General features: G+C 42.2%; 1 protein-coding gene across 6 annotated transcripts in view; it reads left to right on the top strand.

Annotated features, from left to right (window-relative positions):
- phactr4a (phosphatase and actin regulator 4a) overlaps nucleotides 1-16,093 on the top strand; it is a 34,487-nt gene extending 18,394 nt beyond the window's left edge. For 4 of the 6 annotated variants that reach the window (XM_065471308.1, XM_065471306.1, XM_065471307.1 and 1 more), the window contains 10 exons: nucleotides 55-1,248; nucleotides 4,071-4,439; nucleotides 7,831-8,407; nucleotides 8,942-9,174; nucleotides 10,376-10,535; nucleotides 10,787-10,842; nucleotides 13,923-13,984; nucleotides 14,092-14,229; nucleotides 14,749-14,825; nucleotides 14,973-16,093. In XM_065471308.1, the coding sequence (XP_065327380.1) occupies nucleotides 55-1,248; nucleotides 4,071-4,439; nucleotides 7,831-8,407; nucleotides 8,942-9,174; nucleotides 10,376-10,535; nucleotides 10,787-10,842; nucleotides 13,923-13,984; nucleotides 14,092-14,229; nucleotides 14,749-14,825; nucleotides 14,973-14,988 (2,882 nt within the window). In that variant the 3' untranslated portion in view covers nucleotides 14,989-16,093. The remainder of the gene's footprint in view (nucleotides 1-54; nucleotides 1,249-4,070; nucleotides 4,440-7,830; nucleotides 8,408-8,941; nucleotides 9,175-10,375; nucleotides 10,536-10,786; nucleotides 10,843-13,922; nucleotides 13,985-14,091; nucleotides 14,230-14,748; nucleotides 14,826-14,972) is intronic. The other 2 variants (XM_065471310.1, XM_065471309.1) reach the window with 2 other exon arrangements.
- The last annotated feature ends 1,091 nt before the right edge of the window (nucleotides 16,094-17,184 follow it).

Raw genomic sequence — 17,184 nt, 5'->3', positions numbered from 1 at the left:
TCTGTGGCTAAACTGGATCCAACTTTAATGACACTTGTTTTACTGTTTTGACAGAGAGTAACGAAGTGAACCACTCCAAAGCTCCACCAGTTAAAAATGGTCACCCTGTGCCAATGGATGTGGACAGGGTCTCAGAAGCGGGGGTGCGAGTGTCTCGAGGGGAGTCGGACATTAAGGTGAATTCCAGGCTACCCCAACTAGATGAACGTCGTAACAGAGTGCCGTCTGACGCTTCTCGAAGTAACCGGGCACCGCTGGATGTGGACACTCATGCACGGCTCGCTGTTGATGTAGACAAACGAAGCCGTCTGCCATCAGATATTGATAAGAAAGGAGGAACTCTACCTCGAGGGTCTCAACAAGATGATAGATACCGTAGAGATGAGAGAAGAGACGGCAGAGATGAAAAGAAGGACAGGGAAGAAAGAGATAGGCGAGAGGAAAGAGAAAGGGATGGTGGAGTTGACCGGAGAGAAGATAGAGACTACAGAGAAAGGCGAGAATGGAGGGATGAAAGGACAGATAGAGACAGAGAACGGCGGGACAGGGACGAGCGTGAGAGGCGGGACCGGGACGAGGACAAGAGGCGGGACCGGGACGAGGACAAGAGGCGGGACCGGGACGAGGACAAGAGGCGGGACCGGGACGAGGACAAGAGGCGGGATCGCGACGAGGACAAACGGAGGGATCGGGAGGACCTTGAAAGGAGGGATCGGGATGAGAGGGAGCGTCGAGTACGCGAAGAGAAGGACAGGAAAGACAGAGATGAAAGAGAACGACGAGAGCGGGATGAGAGGGACAAGAGGGATAGGGACGACAGGGAAAGGAGAGACAGGGATGAAAGAGAACGCCGCGAGCGGGAGGACAGAGAAAATAGGAAGCGTGATGAAAGAGAAAAAAGGGATGACAGAGACAGGAGAGAAGAGAGGGATCGGCGTCCCGAGAGAGACTGGCGAGAGAACAAAGATGACAGGGACAGAGAAAACCACGAGAGGAAAGATGCTCGAGTAGAGAGGGAGGACAAACGGGATAACTGGGCCAAAAGAAATGAGAGAGAGAGGCCAGGACCCCAGCGGTCTGTGGACAACTTTCAGCCTATCATCAGGCCTGCCTCTGAGATTGACTTGAGGCCTCCTCTCCAGAAGAGCTCCTCAGAGGAAAGCAAGAAAGTTCGCCCTGCGTCAGAGTCTGACCGAAGGAGCACCCTGCCCAGATACGCAGCCCCTGCAGAGTTCAGAGAACGATCAGGTGAGGTCTCTCTCGCAGAAGCCTTTAGTGATACTAGAGCTGGGCGATAAAACGATAACGATATGTATTGCGAAATAACTTTTTCTCGATAGAAAAAATAAACTATTGCATAGACCTTGCTCTCTTAAAAAAAGAAAAAGAAAAGAACAGCCAATCCAAATTAAGTAGCGCAGAGCCGAACCAATCACAGCCGCAGCGTCACGTCACGTGACTTGTTACGTACAGCACAAGTGCCAAGCCGCACATGTGTAGTTGTTGGGAAGCAGCCAGCCGGGCTGCCTAGGTAATGGAGGAAATGAGTGTGCCGACTAGAGAAAAATCAACCGAGAGCGTGGGTGACCAGGTTACCGAAGAGAAAAGAGATGATGGTTCCAATGCCGGAGAGATTGTCGAACGGAAGGGCCATAGAAGTTCCGTAGTGCGAAGATATTTCGTAGTGATGTGTCCGTCGCGAACGAAATGGCTCTAGAGCCGGATTTTTGACGTGAACGACGCGAGCCAGCTCCTTATCGCGAGCCGTGGGGTTTTTTTTTCTTTCCTTCTCTCACCCTCTCTCTCGCACTTTTTTTCCGCTTCACTCTGCACGCGAGCCTTGTGCTTTGCGCTGGGAAGAGGGGGGAGGGGCGGGGCGGTAGTCGCAGTAGCACAGGAACAGAGCGGGAGGGAGAGAGAGAGAAAGAGAGCCAGGGACAACAACGTCACATTAGAAAGGTATAGTAATCATCCACAACTATTTTCAGTTGCAGATGATAAAGGATTCAGAAAGTTCAGAAAGCTATACAACAAGGAGAGATTGAAAATTTCCTTTTAGTTCTCAGTTTATTTGATATTGACAAAAGTTAGTCAATTTTGTCTGTTCTTCTGTAAAACAAACTAAGATTTATTTTTAGAATTAATATTTTGTTTCTAAGTGGAATTGACAATTTAGTAGTCTGTTTTGTTTGTTCTATTTTGAAACTTAAACGCTTTAGCGGCTGCCTTTTGTGTAGTTTGCAATATTTGCCTTTATTTATCTGAAAAAGTCTCATGTTCCTTAAGTACATCTACCCTGTTGAACTTATTATGGGAAATAAATATTAAAATCAAGACAAGCTGCTGATTATTTCACATTTTACTTGTGAGCAACGGCACATTTAAATCTTACAAATATAGTTATTTGGCTTATATCGTGATATATATCGTTATCGCCTGAAATGAAAAAAACATATCGTGATATGAAAAAATCTTATATCGCCCAGCTCTAAGTGATACCCAAGTTGTTTGATCTGCTTTTTGATAACTCACTGAAGGAAACTTGAAAAAGTGCATTTTGGACAAACTGAAAGTTTGTCTATATCACCATTTGGTTTAGGTGGCTGGCCAGAACATGTTACAGTAAACGGATGGTTTCCTTTTAACCTACTTTTTGATACCAGTCTCGTCTTTCAGCTTCCTTTTGTGTCAAAATATATTTCTTACATACTCACCAAATGTTAATTTGACCTTCTACTTGCTCAAGGAATGAAAACCACAATTCAACACAAAATATACTAAGGTGTGGTTTGCAGGTTTAATTTCAACCTTTTGTCATGTTATGAGCAACATGGTCATTTTTGACAATTGCGATGTCATGAAAATGTGACGGCACTAATGTGCTTGAGCTTTCTGTGTCAAGTAAAGAGCAGTCACTCTGGACATGAGCCAGCACACAGTGATCTGATCATGAAAGGTTTACCCACAATGCATCTTTTGAAGTTGTCTGCAGTGAATTATCAAAAATACATCCTGAAATTGTGCAGTTTTGCAGTACAGATGCTCAGCTTTCGATGAAGTTTTGCCTTTTTTTTTTTTTTTAAATATACTAAAGTTATTGTAAAAAAGACAGCTGATTCACGTTGTAGGCATAACCCTGTAGGCCTGTGAGTGAGTAGCTGTAAGGAGCGCAGTAGTGTGCATAGCACACGTTTGGATTTCACAAGCCGCAAGTTTTCCATATTGTGCAAGAACAACGATTTTGCTTCACCCAGCCTTATTTCGTCTTAAACAACTTTTTGCTTCTGCATCAGTGTAGTGGCACTTCCAGAGCCACTGTATCTGCATTTCATGGAGGGAAAAGGAGTTACTTACTAAGCTTGTAGTGACTTAAATGTTTCAAGTGGACTAATACCAAGGCAGTTTATTGTAATCTAAGCATTTTTTTCTGCAAGTTAAATTATCTGTTAAATATCTGTTGGTCGATAACAAAATATCAACCAACAGATACGATTCTAATTTGCTGTCGTATTTGTTGTTTACCTGTTTAGTTGGTGAAACCAATTTGAATCTGCGATGTAATTTCTTGTGTCTGTGCCTGTTTTCTTAATCAGTGGATGCTTAGCTATGATGAAACCGCTGCTAATCAGTGTCCTGATGGTGTTGCGAAGGCATTTTTAGTAGATGACTAAACCTTCATTTTGATGGGCTAATGAAGATGAACCGGTAAATGCTGAGCTTTGATACATGAATCTAGGTGAACACGAAAAGCGGGAAAACAAATCATTAAGACCCCTCTGTGCATCTTTGATCCTCCTCCTTGTCTGTTGTGTGTGATTTTTACATCATGTGATTCACGTTGCCTCTCATCCTCTAATAATTGCAGAACCTTGATCCGAGTTGCCCTCCCTCTGGTTAAGCTCTCGGTATTTTATAAGCCTGACTCGGGCATCAGCTTCTCCTTCAGCGTTCCCTTTCATGTTTCCTGTTTATGCAGCAGCATTTTGTGTTTATGCAGCACCTTATTGTGACCTTATCTTTAATGTGTGTATGTGTGTGTGTGTTTGTGTGTGTGTCTACCCCCTCTGTAGAGTCCGCTGGTGTCCGCTTCACCCCTGACACTCCTCCAACACAGGACTCACAGCAGTTGCCTCCCCCACCCAAACAAGCTTTGCTCCCCCCCAAGTTCCTCGCTAGTCCTATCTATGAGTCCACCAGGAGTCCGACCCCCTCCTCGTCTTCATCCTCTTCGTCTTCCTCTTCCTCCTCCTCTGCTGCTGTACCTATAGCCAAACCCCCAAGGACGGTGTCCCTAATTGTAGATGACGCTTCCCGACCTTCCCTCACTGCTGCTTCCTCAACTGACTCTGACACACCGCCCCCCATTCCTCCCCATGCCAAACAACCTCCTGTCCCCCCACCCAAACCCACCAACCGCAACAGCAACCCTGCACTGCTTGGTGAGTTTGTTGCCTGCTTCTGCAGTTTTACATTGTTTGTTTTTACAGAATTCATCAAACAAAATCCCAAAATGGCCTTTTTAGGAGCAAGTACAAAGACAACAGAGGGAAGATGTTTTGGTTTTATAGAAACAGAGGCTATTAAATGACATTTCAATGCTGGGTTTAAATTGTCGCTGACTGTAGTAGTGGTAATTCTGGTGGAAAAATAGAATAATGGAAAAATTTTCTAATAGAAAAGCAGGTGCAGGTGGACATTGTTCCTTAGGTCATAGGTCAAACTCTGGAGATCAGTGAGTGTTTCAGAGTTTTTCCCCTGTTGTTTATGGGAAAGGTATGTTATGCATGACCAGATAAGTCTTTCTGCAGACTTCAGCAAATACATGGTGCTGGACAGTTTTAGTTATTTGGAATAGGACAGGGCCCAAGTCTGGTTTTTTGCTGCTAGAAAGGAAATGTTTGCAAAGTCTTTGTTTAATTCATCATATTTACATGGAATATTAGGTAAATACTATTTACCTTAGTAAAGGCTCTGCCTTCATAGAACCAATCTGTCATTAAAGTCATTATTACAACTGTAGTTCACATTAAAATAGATGCTGTGAAAAAGGCCTTGTTCAGTGAGTTGTATATGAATAACAGCGTGATTATGACTTTGTTTCATATTTAGATCTTGCAGGTTTGACTATTAGAGAATTCAAAGACATTGTGATTCTATCTGAAAGAATTGAATAGAATAATCCTTTAATTGTCCCACAAGGAGAAATTTGGTTGTAACAGCAGCAGAATAAAAGCACATATACAAACAGAACAGAAACATACACAATTTTTACAGAAGAAAATATTTACATCATGGACAATAGTTACAAAAACAGAGTACTGTACAGTTTTTAAGATTAAAGTATAGGTACTTTTTTATATATGTATAAACTGAGAAAAGTAATAAGTAATGTGGAAGTAAAAATAGTCCATATAAGTAGACAGAAGTGCTTTTTTTTCTTTCTTTCTTTCTGTTTTGGTCCTTACAGAAAAGGTTAGCTAAGCACGTAGCCAGGCCAGCCTAGAGCCAAACCTCTTGCTGCAACAGAGAGCTACAAATAAGGAAAACTGTCTCACAGTAATCACATGCTCATCCAAACACTGATTGTTGTTTGGCAAGGTCATTCTTGTTGCCAGCTTGACTTTGACATTCAAGATCACACAAACACAAAACAATACCTGATCAGTGATCTGCATACAGTCATGAACAGACATGTTAGTTAACTCAAATTATTCCTTTACATCTTTAGTTGTTGTTCTGAGCTGCTTGTCTGAGGTCACAGATCAGCTTTGTGCTTCATCCCACTTATACGAGAATGACCACAGAACTAAGTTGTCTCCATTTATAGACATATTTCAATGGGCTGAATGGAGACTGATGACTTCAACCTTTTCCAGCTAATTTCTCTCTTTGGTGAGGCATGCTTTACATCAGCAGATGATTGTTGTTAATGTATTTTCTAAGTCAGAGCAGCTCTAACCCAAACCTCCAAGTCTTGTTCCATTCTTTAGACGCCATATTTGCTAAACCCTTACTACAGTCAGCTTTTGTTGTTATTGGCCAATGGGCTCGCATAGTTCAGAATCAGAAAGACTTTATTTGTCCCCAAGGGGCAATTAAGATAGTTCACATAGTGATATGTGCAATTAAAGATAAATTGTGACTTAGATACAGGTGTTTCAGACTTCATTAAAAGTATTAAAAGCCCACAGTAGTAGAATTGCTCTTTAGTGGATTTGAAGTTGTAAATATGCTGCTTTTACTTGTCACCATTTGAACATGATGTAATCCTGATATACAGAATATCCATACTTGTTCACAGATGTCACCGATGTGTGTGCTTTCCAGTATGTCGCTAGTTGTGAAGTTTCGGTGTTTCCGCCACTCTCAGTCGAGGAGACACGCACGAGCTTGCTCCTTTTATGCAGCATTAGTAGTATTGCACTACAAGGCAGATTTATGGGAGGGGGAAAAAAAAAAGGATTGGCTTTTAGTATTAATCTCTTTGTCCCAGCATGCCACAGCTGCTCCTGTTTACAGCGCTGTATCTGAAACTTGCTGATTCTCTGTGGCAGTGACACATTCCACTGCCTTTTGTCAAGCGTTGCGCGTTACTGCAGTATATGATTGTGATAAAGAAAAGGTCTCATCTTCTGTTTTCAGTTTTCATTTCTGTTCCCTCCATGATACTTTGTTCCTACTTCTAAACTTTTTAAGGCTGTGTTATATTAAAAACTATGCTGTGTGATGTGTAAATCATTTAATGACCAGTATTGTGCATTTGAGACTGATACTTACATTTGGGGTTTTAATTTAGACCTGCAATAAAAAGGCTAAAGGAGGATAATAATAATAATAATAATAATAATAATATGTGAGTATGTATATGTGATTGTAGCTGCTGCCGATGGGCCAGCCAAAATGAGAAAAAACATAATTTCCCTGTGATTTAATTCCCTTAACTGTCAGGAATGTGTACCACACCACACTGTAGTGTTTTTTTTTTTTAATGTAACGAGGAAAGTGCTTATCTTTTGCTCGGAGATATTTTTCCACAGAAGTTGTTTACTGTGTAATGATGGATGTACACTCTGCTTCTGGCAAAGTAAAGCCAAGAAACCATTATCTGAACCCCCTCCCTCCCGTATTCATCTCTCAACTTGGAATGTAAACCCAGCCATATCCCTGACATCTCCACTCATTTTTGCCAGCTTCCACATTGAACAGGGGCTCTAAGGTCAGACAGCCTTGTTACTGGACCAGCTGGAGACGCCAGAGTGAGCTCGGCCTCTACTTTTCTCTACCCTTGTACCTGCGTCACAGGGCTGGCCAGTGCTGCTCAGGTACCCAGAGGGGCGCCACAATCCCGGTCTGTTGTAGTAAAGCCTGGAGAGAGGTGGAATAGAGCCACAAACTCAATACAACAGGGAATACCTCACCTTCATTTAACCCCAGACCTCCATCGCATGTGTTTTTGTAGCGGTTGGAGTTGTTTTTTGGCTCCGCTAATGTATGGCAAAAAAGCTCTGCATGGAAATGTGATGGGCATTTTATGTCTCAAAATGCCCTAAGCGTGTTCATCACACTGGAATGTTCATTAAAAGCCTGCTGATACAGCTAATACCTGTGTGTTACCCTCCACTGACTTGGCAGCCAGCTCTGAATTAACAGGAACATCTTCTCTCCCTCACTAAAAATGACAGATTTGCTTTTTGTTCATTTTTGTTAATAAAACTAACCATACTCATTTACAAATTGAATGTGCGTCTTCACCTGCTCATGATACGTTGTATATGTTATCATCATGCTTTATAACAGGTACTGACTTGTTGTTGATTCTCTTTTTAACAGCAGAGCTTTCACAGGCCGGCTCTGGTGTAGGTGTTGTCCTGGCACCAACCAAACGCTCTCCGCCAACCCCACCAAAGAGGACAACCCCTGTCATCAAGCACCTTTCTGTGGATCCTTCTCCTCCCAGTCAGACCCCAGAGTCTCCCACCCGTGAGCCCTCCCCCGCCCCCATTCTGGTGCCCCCTGCTGTCCTGAAAGGAAATAACACAGAGGAGAAGACAAATGGAGCAGTTCCTGAGACCTCCACTGAGCCTCTGCTTTTACCGCCCTCCCACATACCTCCATCTCCCCCCAGGGTTCAGTCGCTCCAGCCACCCAGCATCCCCTCAACAGGTCCCATCCCCACGACGCAAATTAACCCCCCGAGCCCAACCACCGAGCCACCCAGCCAGCCTCCACTCCTCCCTCTACATGTTCGCATCTCTAGGGCTCTGGCCAGTCCCGGTCCACCTCAGCCAAACCCAGACAGTTCCCAGAGAGCCCACTCACTTCTGTTTGAGATACCACCAGAGATCCCCACAGAAGTGGGGGGTAACTCACGGCACTCTCTCCCCGTCACCATCGAACCACTTAGGCTGTAAGTGCTCCATATGCTTCACATTATGCACTCATTATATAGTGACCAACACTGGGTAGGCACAGGAGCATTTGTTGTTGTTTTTGTTGTTTTATTTTTATTTATCTATTTGAATATGCAGATGCATAACAAATCAAGAGGCACATTTGGCTTTATTTTGGAAACATAGCTTCATGACAGAATAGTTTGATGTGGGTTAATGTGCTTAAACCACATCATAATAATAAAAAAAACTATTCAAAGTTTGAATGAGCTGCTGCAAACATAGTGTGTGGCTAAACTGTTATATCAAAATTTAACACCTTTGAGTCTTCTATACAAATCGGTACAAACAGATGTTGTTTGATGGAGGCAAACAACCTGTTTTATTGCCTCAGCTGCGCACCAGGGGTGGGCATTTCAAGCAAAAGTAGTTTTCAAATTCACAGCGAATATTTTATAATAGCACCCCACCCAGTTGCTCCCAAATGCAGTGTGCAGATTTGTGACAGGGTGGGTTTATTGCTCTTTAACAGCTGCTGTGTTCCTTCACAGGCCAGAAGACGATGACTTTGACATTGAAGAGGAGATGCGCAAACTTACCCCTAAGCCGTCCAACCAGCCGGAGCTGGAGCCGCGCAGCAGGAGAGGTTTGATTGGAGACCCCAGAGTGTCCGTCATCCCTGAGGGTGGAGGCCCTGGAGACAGCGAGGAGGAGTCGGACTCAGACGGCCCCATCCTGTACAGAGAAGACGAAGAAAGTGATGAAGACGAGGAAGGCCCTCCAAGTAAGTTCCACTTGTAAAGCGACATTTAAAAATCCCACTTATGCATTAAGATGAATAGAAAATAGTTTTCACCTCAGCTCACAGCCAAATTAGTGTCTCTCATTTCAGGAAATTGTTGTTTTCGATAAAAGCAAGGAATGTGACTTTGAAAAATCATAAGAAGAAAGTGTACATGAAGCAAAGTCTCTCTTTTTTTCCTTTAATATTCTCTTCTGAATGCTTTGCTTTGCACACCATTTATTCTAGTAGTCTTCAAGGGCTTTTTACATACACGGAGCAGTGATTGGCTGCTTTGCTTTCACTCTATGTTCCAACTCACCACACTGGCACAGTTTCCTGCTTTAAAACTAATGATGATCTCATTAAGGTCGAACCAGCTATTAAATCTGGTTAGATGTTTCCTTGAATTCTGAATAAATTTTCCATGCCTTCTCCATCTATCCACTGTGTTAACCACACACAGTTACCATCCAGTTATTTTTTTTTCCTCTTTAGAAAAAAAAAACTATAACCAAAATTCCCACATTCTTACTCATTAGTCCATATTTCTAGTTGTCAGATGTCCTGAGGTGTCTCTGCTGCTTTGACATCTTAGGCTGACAATTTAAATTAATTTAAGCAGAAGGAATTTTGCTTTTCCTCTAAAGACAGCTTCAACCTTGACTGTATTTGAGGAAACATGAAGAAGTTACTGGACTTTTCTTCATGTCTTACAGTACAGATGGACCAATAACAGTTTTCTTCGCTGATTCAGATTCCTTAGATTTCTTTTGTCTTTCTTTTTTTGGGGGGAAATCATAGTTTTGTCGATTCAGATTTTCTTTCTAAGAACTTTGACTGACAGAATATAAAACAATATCATTTTGACAATAAAAAAAATATGATTAATTGTAAAAACTGAAAAAATTATCTGTCGCTTGTAGAAATTTCCAACATGTTTATAAATTCACCAGGTAATTGGAAATGGATCCTTTTATCTTTTTGGGGAAACTTGTCTCCATAATTTTCCTTGAAACTGCTTTGATCCTTTTGCTTCTCACACCGAGGATACTGGCTCTGAGCTCTTACTAACTTTAGCTTTAAGCACTTGGTCTTTATTAGCTTCTTTGAAATGTCCATGTTCAGCTGTGTAAAGATGATTCAGGTGTAGGCATGTTGGTGTTGTTGTTGGATGTATAAACATGTCTCTTGTGTGTAACAGGTGGGCTGGCGAGTCGAGTGAAGAGGAAGGACACGCTGGCGCTGAAACTGGAGCGACAAGAGCGGGAGAAGGAGAATCAGGATAACAATGATGGCATGAGCTGGAACAATAAGGAGCAGTGGGAGGAACTGAGGAACAAGATCGGGACCACACTGACACGGTAAAGGTTTTTAGGCACTGAGAGTAAAGTTAAGACAGTTTTGGGAAAAAAATGGCCTGAATAGTTTTATTTTTCGGTTGGCTTCACATTAACATGCAGCAAACTCAAAAAAGTAGACTGAGATCGATATCTGCAGCACTTCACTTTCTTCTTCAAAACACACCCTCTCTCACTTTCCTGTCTACTCTTCACTATTTATCTAATGAAGGCAAAGAAAAATATGCTCTGTCTGAAATATTGTCTTCCCTCAGGCGGCTGAGTCAGAGACCCACAGCAAAAGAGCTGGAGCAGAGGAACATCCTTCCAGGTGAGCCTATTCCTCCATTTATTGCTCTCTCCATCCTTCACGTCTCCATTCAGCTGTGTGTTTACTTGCATCTCATTCATCGGCGCTGTAATGTTAAGAAGCCCACTTTCTATTTTCTCATCTTTGAAATCAATAGAGAGCATTAGTCATTCACTCATTTGTAAAATGTTTTTCCTTTTTGCCTCAGGCACCACGAGTGTCACTAAACACACAACAGTTTGTACGTTATTGGGTCTGAGGGCACTTCATTACAAGTTTGCGTGTGATTTGAATAAATACACCAGTGCACGTTAGAGAGCCTGAATCAGTTATTTATCCAATGTTCCTTTAGGCTCTTCAACTCGGCGCGTCTGCTTGGTGTCCATATTGATGTTGAGTCTAAATTACTCATTACCTTCCAGACATGGCAGTGAACATGTGCGATTAATGAGTCACAGCCACTACATTTACTATATCAAGTCCATCTGTCTCATGGTCAGTCACCAGGCAGCTCTGTCAGTGCTGCTTAGGGATGGGTATTGATAAGATTTTCACAATTCCGATTCCATTTTAGATTCTGTTTAACGATTCGATTCTTTATCGATTCTTATTTTTAAAAAAGGAGAACACTAAGGTCGATTAGCTTAGAACTTTGTTTTATATCTTCTCTTTGAACAAGATAGAAATTTAGGAGTAACATGGCCTTACAAACCCAACAGTGAGATCTTAAGAGATCCACAGCCTATGGCTCTTCAATGGGGTGTCACAGGGTCCCCAGGAAAAAAATTGTAAATGTAAAATAATAAAATAAATATTCTTCTGTAGCAATTACACAAGAATATCCAGTAATGTCCCTGCCTACAATTAAACACATTCACTTACCGAAAATCGGGGGCATCTGCTGTGGCAAATGGGTGCAAGCCTTTTACCACAAACTTAGTCACTGCTCGGTGACACTCGTCTATCCTGGCCTGAAAGGAGACGCTACCGGTAGACTGCAGCGAGAACTGCCAGCATCTGAGCCAGCCAGACTCTGTCTGTCTCTCTCATCATGGTCACCTAAATGCAGCGCACAGTAATGGCAGGTTTTGTAATAAGGCAGATCGCGCTAACATAATATGCACTGTTAGTTGATTATTTACCTGCCGCATTAACGGGAGAGGACGTGCAAACGTTACCGCTGCTGCTGCGTTGAGATTCACGAGTCCGGAGCGGAATTAAAAACACGACATTCATTTAAGGTCATTGCGTGTTTTGTGAGCAAATGCTTTTGCATAGTCATAGTGTTTCCTCCCTTAAATGAAATATCTACTTTGCAAGTATTGCAAGTTGCCCTGTTGCCATCCGTTCTCGTAAAGTATAACCAAACTTTTTAGCGTTTGAGCCGCCATGTTTCCTGCCAGGTAAATGACGCTCCGCAACGTGGTGACGTCATTTGGGGCGACTGGAATCGATAAGGGAATCGTTTGCAAAAATGGCAAACAATTCCAAGGAATTGAAACAGTGGGAACCGGTTCTCAACAAGAACCGGGTTTCGATACCCATCCCTAGTGCTGCTGCTCTGCTTTAGTTAAGAGACTGTCGGAGGTATTCAAATTCAGGCCTCAAAGCAGATACTGAACTTATTAAGGACCTCGGGTTGCTACCACATGTGATGGAAATAAATTAAATTCTCATTTGTTTTTATGGTTTTTTCCCTCTATGTTTACTTCACAAAAATAACATTTTGTGTTCAGTTCAGATGAAAATCTGTAGATGGAGCATTGTTGTTCTGTATGTTATTAGCCCATCATTCTGTGGTTGATGCCTTCTGCTGTGTAGTTCCTGAATCTCTGGGCTGCAGTACAAATTTGAACAAGCTTACCAAGGACTGTGTACAAATCCCCACTCTTTGTTAAGAATTTAATACAATCTGTCCTCGTTATCCAGAATCTGTGCGATGGGAGAGAAATCGCATGCAGTAGTGAAGTAACTGAAACACGTGCAGTATAGCTGCACAGCAGAATTCCAGAAGCTGTACACAGTGTGTTATTCCTTTTAACCATTAACCTGAAATCAAAGTGATGGACTTTCAACTGCCGGTGCTGGAAAACCAATGTTCTGTAACCGGCATACATACTGATATTTGTTGATTTAAAAAAAAAAAAAAAATTTTCAGACAAACGAAACAAACTGAGATATTTGAGTCCTTAACTACGATAAGATGATACTGCAGTTTAAAATAATCTGCTCTTATTGTCACAAGTTTACAAGTAAATACTTGTTTTCACTCTGCTCGGATCAGAGGCCTGTACTATGAAGCAACTTCAGTATTCCTAGGGTATCTTTTTGTTATCTAGATTCACTCACTCTTATGTTGGCGAGCTGCAGCACTCACAGGAGTCCTGTCCTGTGGAAGACAAGCTATAGGATCCGTGAAAGATTGGTCAGATGCTACCATCACCACGGCTTCATGTGAACATGTAGGGATTAACCCTGGGTTAACTTTGAGAGTTCATACCTCTGTGTGACTGCTTGTCCTGATCACTACTGTTAGCTTAAATGAACCCAGAGAGCCGATCGATGCCCAGAGCCTAGTGAACTCAGTACAGGCCCAAACCTGTGGTGGTTGTTCCCAACAGGGATGTTGTAGAGTGAGTGCTCTCTGATGGACAAACTGAGGTCAGCCGCTACCCTCAAGTATTTCAACACTTCTATATTTTTTGCCTGAATTACCAAATATATAACCCAGGTTTCTGAAATAAGAAACCATTGCTTACATGTTAAAACACAAGAACGGAAAGTTCAAAACTATGAGGAGCAGATTATCTGTGGTAGATCACTGATGCAGCATCACTGTGATGCTGAGTGGGATTCCAGGTTTAATACTTCTCAGAATCTGTCAGCAAGTTTTCAAGGATTCATTCTGCCCCGCTGCAGCTCGCTTGTCCTCAGATGACTCTACAGAACTGATGCTCCTCAGCGTGCTAAAAACAATGCAGTGCCTTGTGCAGAGCCAGGCAGTGATTAAAGATTCCAGTGAGGGCAGTGTGCCGACAGCAGCTCAGGTGAAATCTATCTGTAGCGTTTCCCTCTCATGGAATGTGCTCTCCTCCCCACAGCCAAGAACGAAGTGGACCGACGGCTGGAGAGAAGCGAGATCAAGCGGAGGCTCACCAGAAAGGTTAGGATACAATAAAGTGACTTTATCTTTAATGTGACAGCTTGTTTTTGTTGCTGCTGTTGTTGTAAACAAGAAACTGACAGCAGCCTTGTCCATTCTACCATCAGCTGTCTCAGAGACCCACAGTGGCCGAGCTTCAAGCCAGGAAGATCCTGCGTTTCCATGAGTACGTCGAAAGCACCCACGCTGAGGACTACGATCGCAGAGCAGACAAGCCGTGGACGAAGCTAACACCTGCTGATAAGGTGAGAGACTTCACCTTCTAACGCATCTGATGCCTCTCTTTATCGTAACAGGCCTCCTGTGGTTTGGAGCTTCTTAGCAGTGGGTAGCTTAAACATTGCACGTTTATAACAGTATTTTACCACTCTGAGAGGATTTGCATTCCAAGCAGATTTGGTATCAAAGAAGGATCCCTGGAATGCAGCACAGGTACTGCATAATGGCTGGGTTTAGATTTACCAGGTGAATTACCGAGCCAAGTGAAGCTCATTAAATGTGTAGGAACAGAAAATAATGCATGTTAGGGAGAGAGGGGAAACTGGAATATGGCATGATATCAAATACAGATTGAGTTTGTTCAAAAGGGCAAGTGTGTGTGTGTGTGTGTGTGTTATGTTTGTGGAGCATTAAGAGTTGAGGAATCATCAAAATACATGAAGCTTTGATCCGTTGCTGCCTTTCTTCTCCTGTGCTCTACTGTAAACGGATAAAAGCTGTTCCCACTGAAGCGCTCTCTCTTTCATGTCTCCTCCTCTTCTCAGGCTGCTATCCGCAAGGAGCTCAACGAATTCAAGAGTTCAGAGATGGAGGTCCACGAAGAGAGCAGGATCTATACCCGGTCAGGCTCATATATAGCTCTCATTAAACATTCATCCCAGCTGTTTTTCGGCTTTATTCAGCACATCATCAATTCTTTATGTGCTATTTGCTATTTTTGAGTAGCGTCTAGACTGACCTCTTGACTTTTCCTCTCTCTTTCCTCCAGGTTTCATCGGCCTTAGTTCTCCGTGCCGACCAGTATAGCACTTAAACTGGGGGGAACGAGGCGGTACAAACCCCCACCTCCCCCTTCTCACTGCGAACTGAATATGTGGTCCCCTTTGGTCCATTTTATGTATGTATATCTTTTTTAAAATCCATGCCTGCTAACCTGCTGAAGACGGCGTCACTAAATGGAACAAGGACTTAAGGAGCCACACATCTGTTCACCCACAGTGAGGTCTAAGGCAGATCTGACACTGTGGAATTCAGGAAAGGAGGAGTTTGTCGGTGCATCCATGTTGGAGGCGCACGGTGCCAACACTAAAAAGGGCGAGCGCCACGTGCGAACATCCCCATTGTATTGGGGACTCAGAGACTGACCTTGAAGGGGGTAAATCTCTTCCTGATGTCTTGCCTTCATGAATATATTCTCCCTTTCTTCCAGAACAGAAAGACTGTGCACACAAAGCAGTTCATATTAGCACTGTTGATGGTACCACTAAACTGACTAGTTTAAAAACTGTTTATTTGAGTGTACTCAAAGGTGCCACACAGCACCTGCCTTACTACTGAAATCATCAAACACCTAAAATAATGAAAGGCTCAGACAAAATGTGAAAGACTTCTTTACAACTGAGTCGTCACTTTGTTTGAATCAACAACATACTGATACTTACTGACAGTGACACATAATATCCTAACGTGTGCATTTTACTGTACTTTGCTGATCATGTAGTTGATTCTCATGGGACATATCCCTAGATCATTTTTTAATAAGGCACCTTATGTTCCTTAATCAGGTATATAGAAAACTATAAAGTTTTTGAACCTCTAATTAAACTATGTTTATAACTGAATTATTCACAGCATGAAAATGTACATATTTTTATTTTCCTGGCTGTTTTATGGTACTTTGTATATGCCATAGGTGGCTGCTATTGTATAGATCAATTGTGTAGATTTGATTTACTTTGTATTGTAAACTACTGACATGCAACACTGACATGTTTTAATTCTAAAGTATTTCTCAGATATTATCTCCTAGTAGTAATGGTACTTTTTTTTTTTTTTTTTTTTTTTTATACAGAGACTATTAAACTGTTTTCCAACAACACTGAATAACTGTACAATCTGCTCAGAAAATAAAATGTGATTTTTCATGCAGTCCAGTGAGATTATTTAAGTCTCTTCATGCCTCTGTCTGCTGATGACATGGATGCAAATAAAGCAGAAATGTGTGAATGGGAGGGATATAGCCTTTTAAAATGACCAGATGAGGGCAGTGTTATAAAGATGTGGTATATAAATAAGTCACCACCATCTGAGCCTAAAGACAACAGACAGTTAAGCCATGATTAGAATATTTTCTTCCCTCCAAGTAGTGGATCTGTCTTTAGAAAAGTGCAGCTGATGTCTCTTTGACAAAACACAATTATTTGTCTCTAACCCGTGATAACACCTGTGATAGCAGTTTGTAGTAAATGGACAGTCACAGTAGCAGCTCTATTCTACAGTAGAAATACTGAGTGATTGTCAGAATGAACTGACACAGTAAAAATCTCTTGTTTCCAACAAAAACAGCAGTATATCCTACTTAACAGTAAAATGTTTTCATGTACACAGGATACACTGATCAGACATAACATTATGACAGGTGAAGTGAATTACACTGATTTTCTCTTCATCATGGCACCTGTTAGTGGGTGGGATATATTAGGGAGGAAGTGACGTGCTGGAAACAGGGAAAAATGAGCGAGCGTAAGGATTTTAGCGAGTTTGACATGGGCCAAGCTGTGTGACATCACAGTTTATTGTGTTGGGCATGTTTACATCAGAACTGGACCATGGAGCAATGGAAGAAGGTGCCCTGGTCTGATTAATCATGTTTTCTTGTAAGTGGATGGCCAGGTCCATGTGTATCCCTTACCGATGGAAAACCTGGCACCAGGATACACTATGGGAAGAAGGCAAGCCAACAAGTGGCAGTGTGATGCTTTGAGCAATGTTCTGCTGGGAAACCTTGGGTCCTGCCATCCATGTTGATGTTGCTTTGATATAGGTGATACAGTACTATGAGGTCTTTAAGGTAAGATGGGGCCTGATTATTCAAGACTTTGTCTGTGAGGAGAATGATTTTAATTTAACAGGGAGCAAATGAAGAGAAGCCAATATGGGAGGAACATGCCCTCTATTTTCAGTCCCTTTCAAAAAGAGAA

This window comes from Pelmatolapia mariae, linkage group LG22, assembly GCF_036321145.2.
Source record: "Pelmatolapia mariae isolate MD_Pm_ZW linkage group LG22, Pm_UMD_F_2, whole genome shotgun sequence".
Taxonomy (NCBI): domain Eukaryota; kingdom Metazoa; phylum Chordata; class Actinopteri; order Cichliformes; family Cichlidae; genus Pelmatolapia; species Pelmatolapia mariae.
Note: the sequence above shows the minus strand (reverse complement) of the source record. Positions and strands in the feature narration are given on the sequence as shown.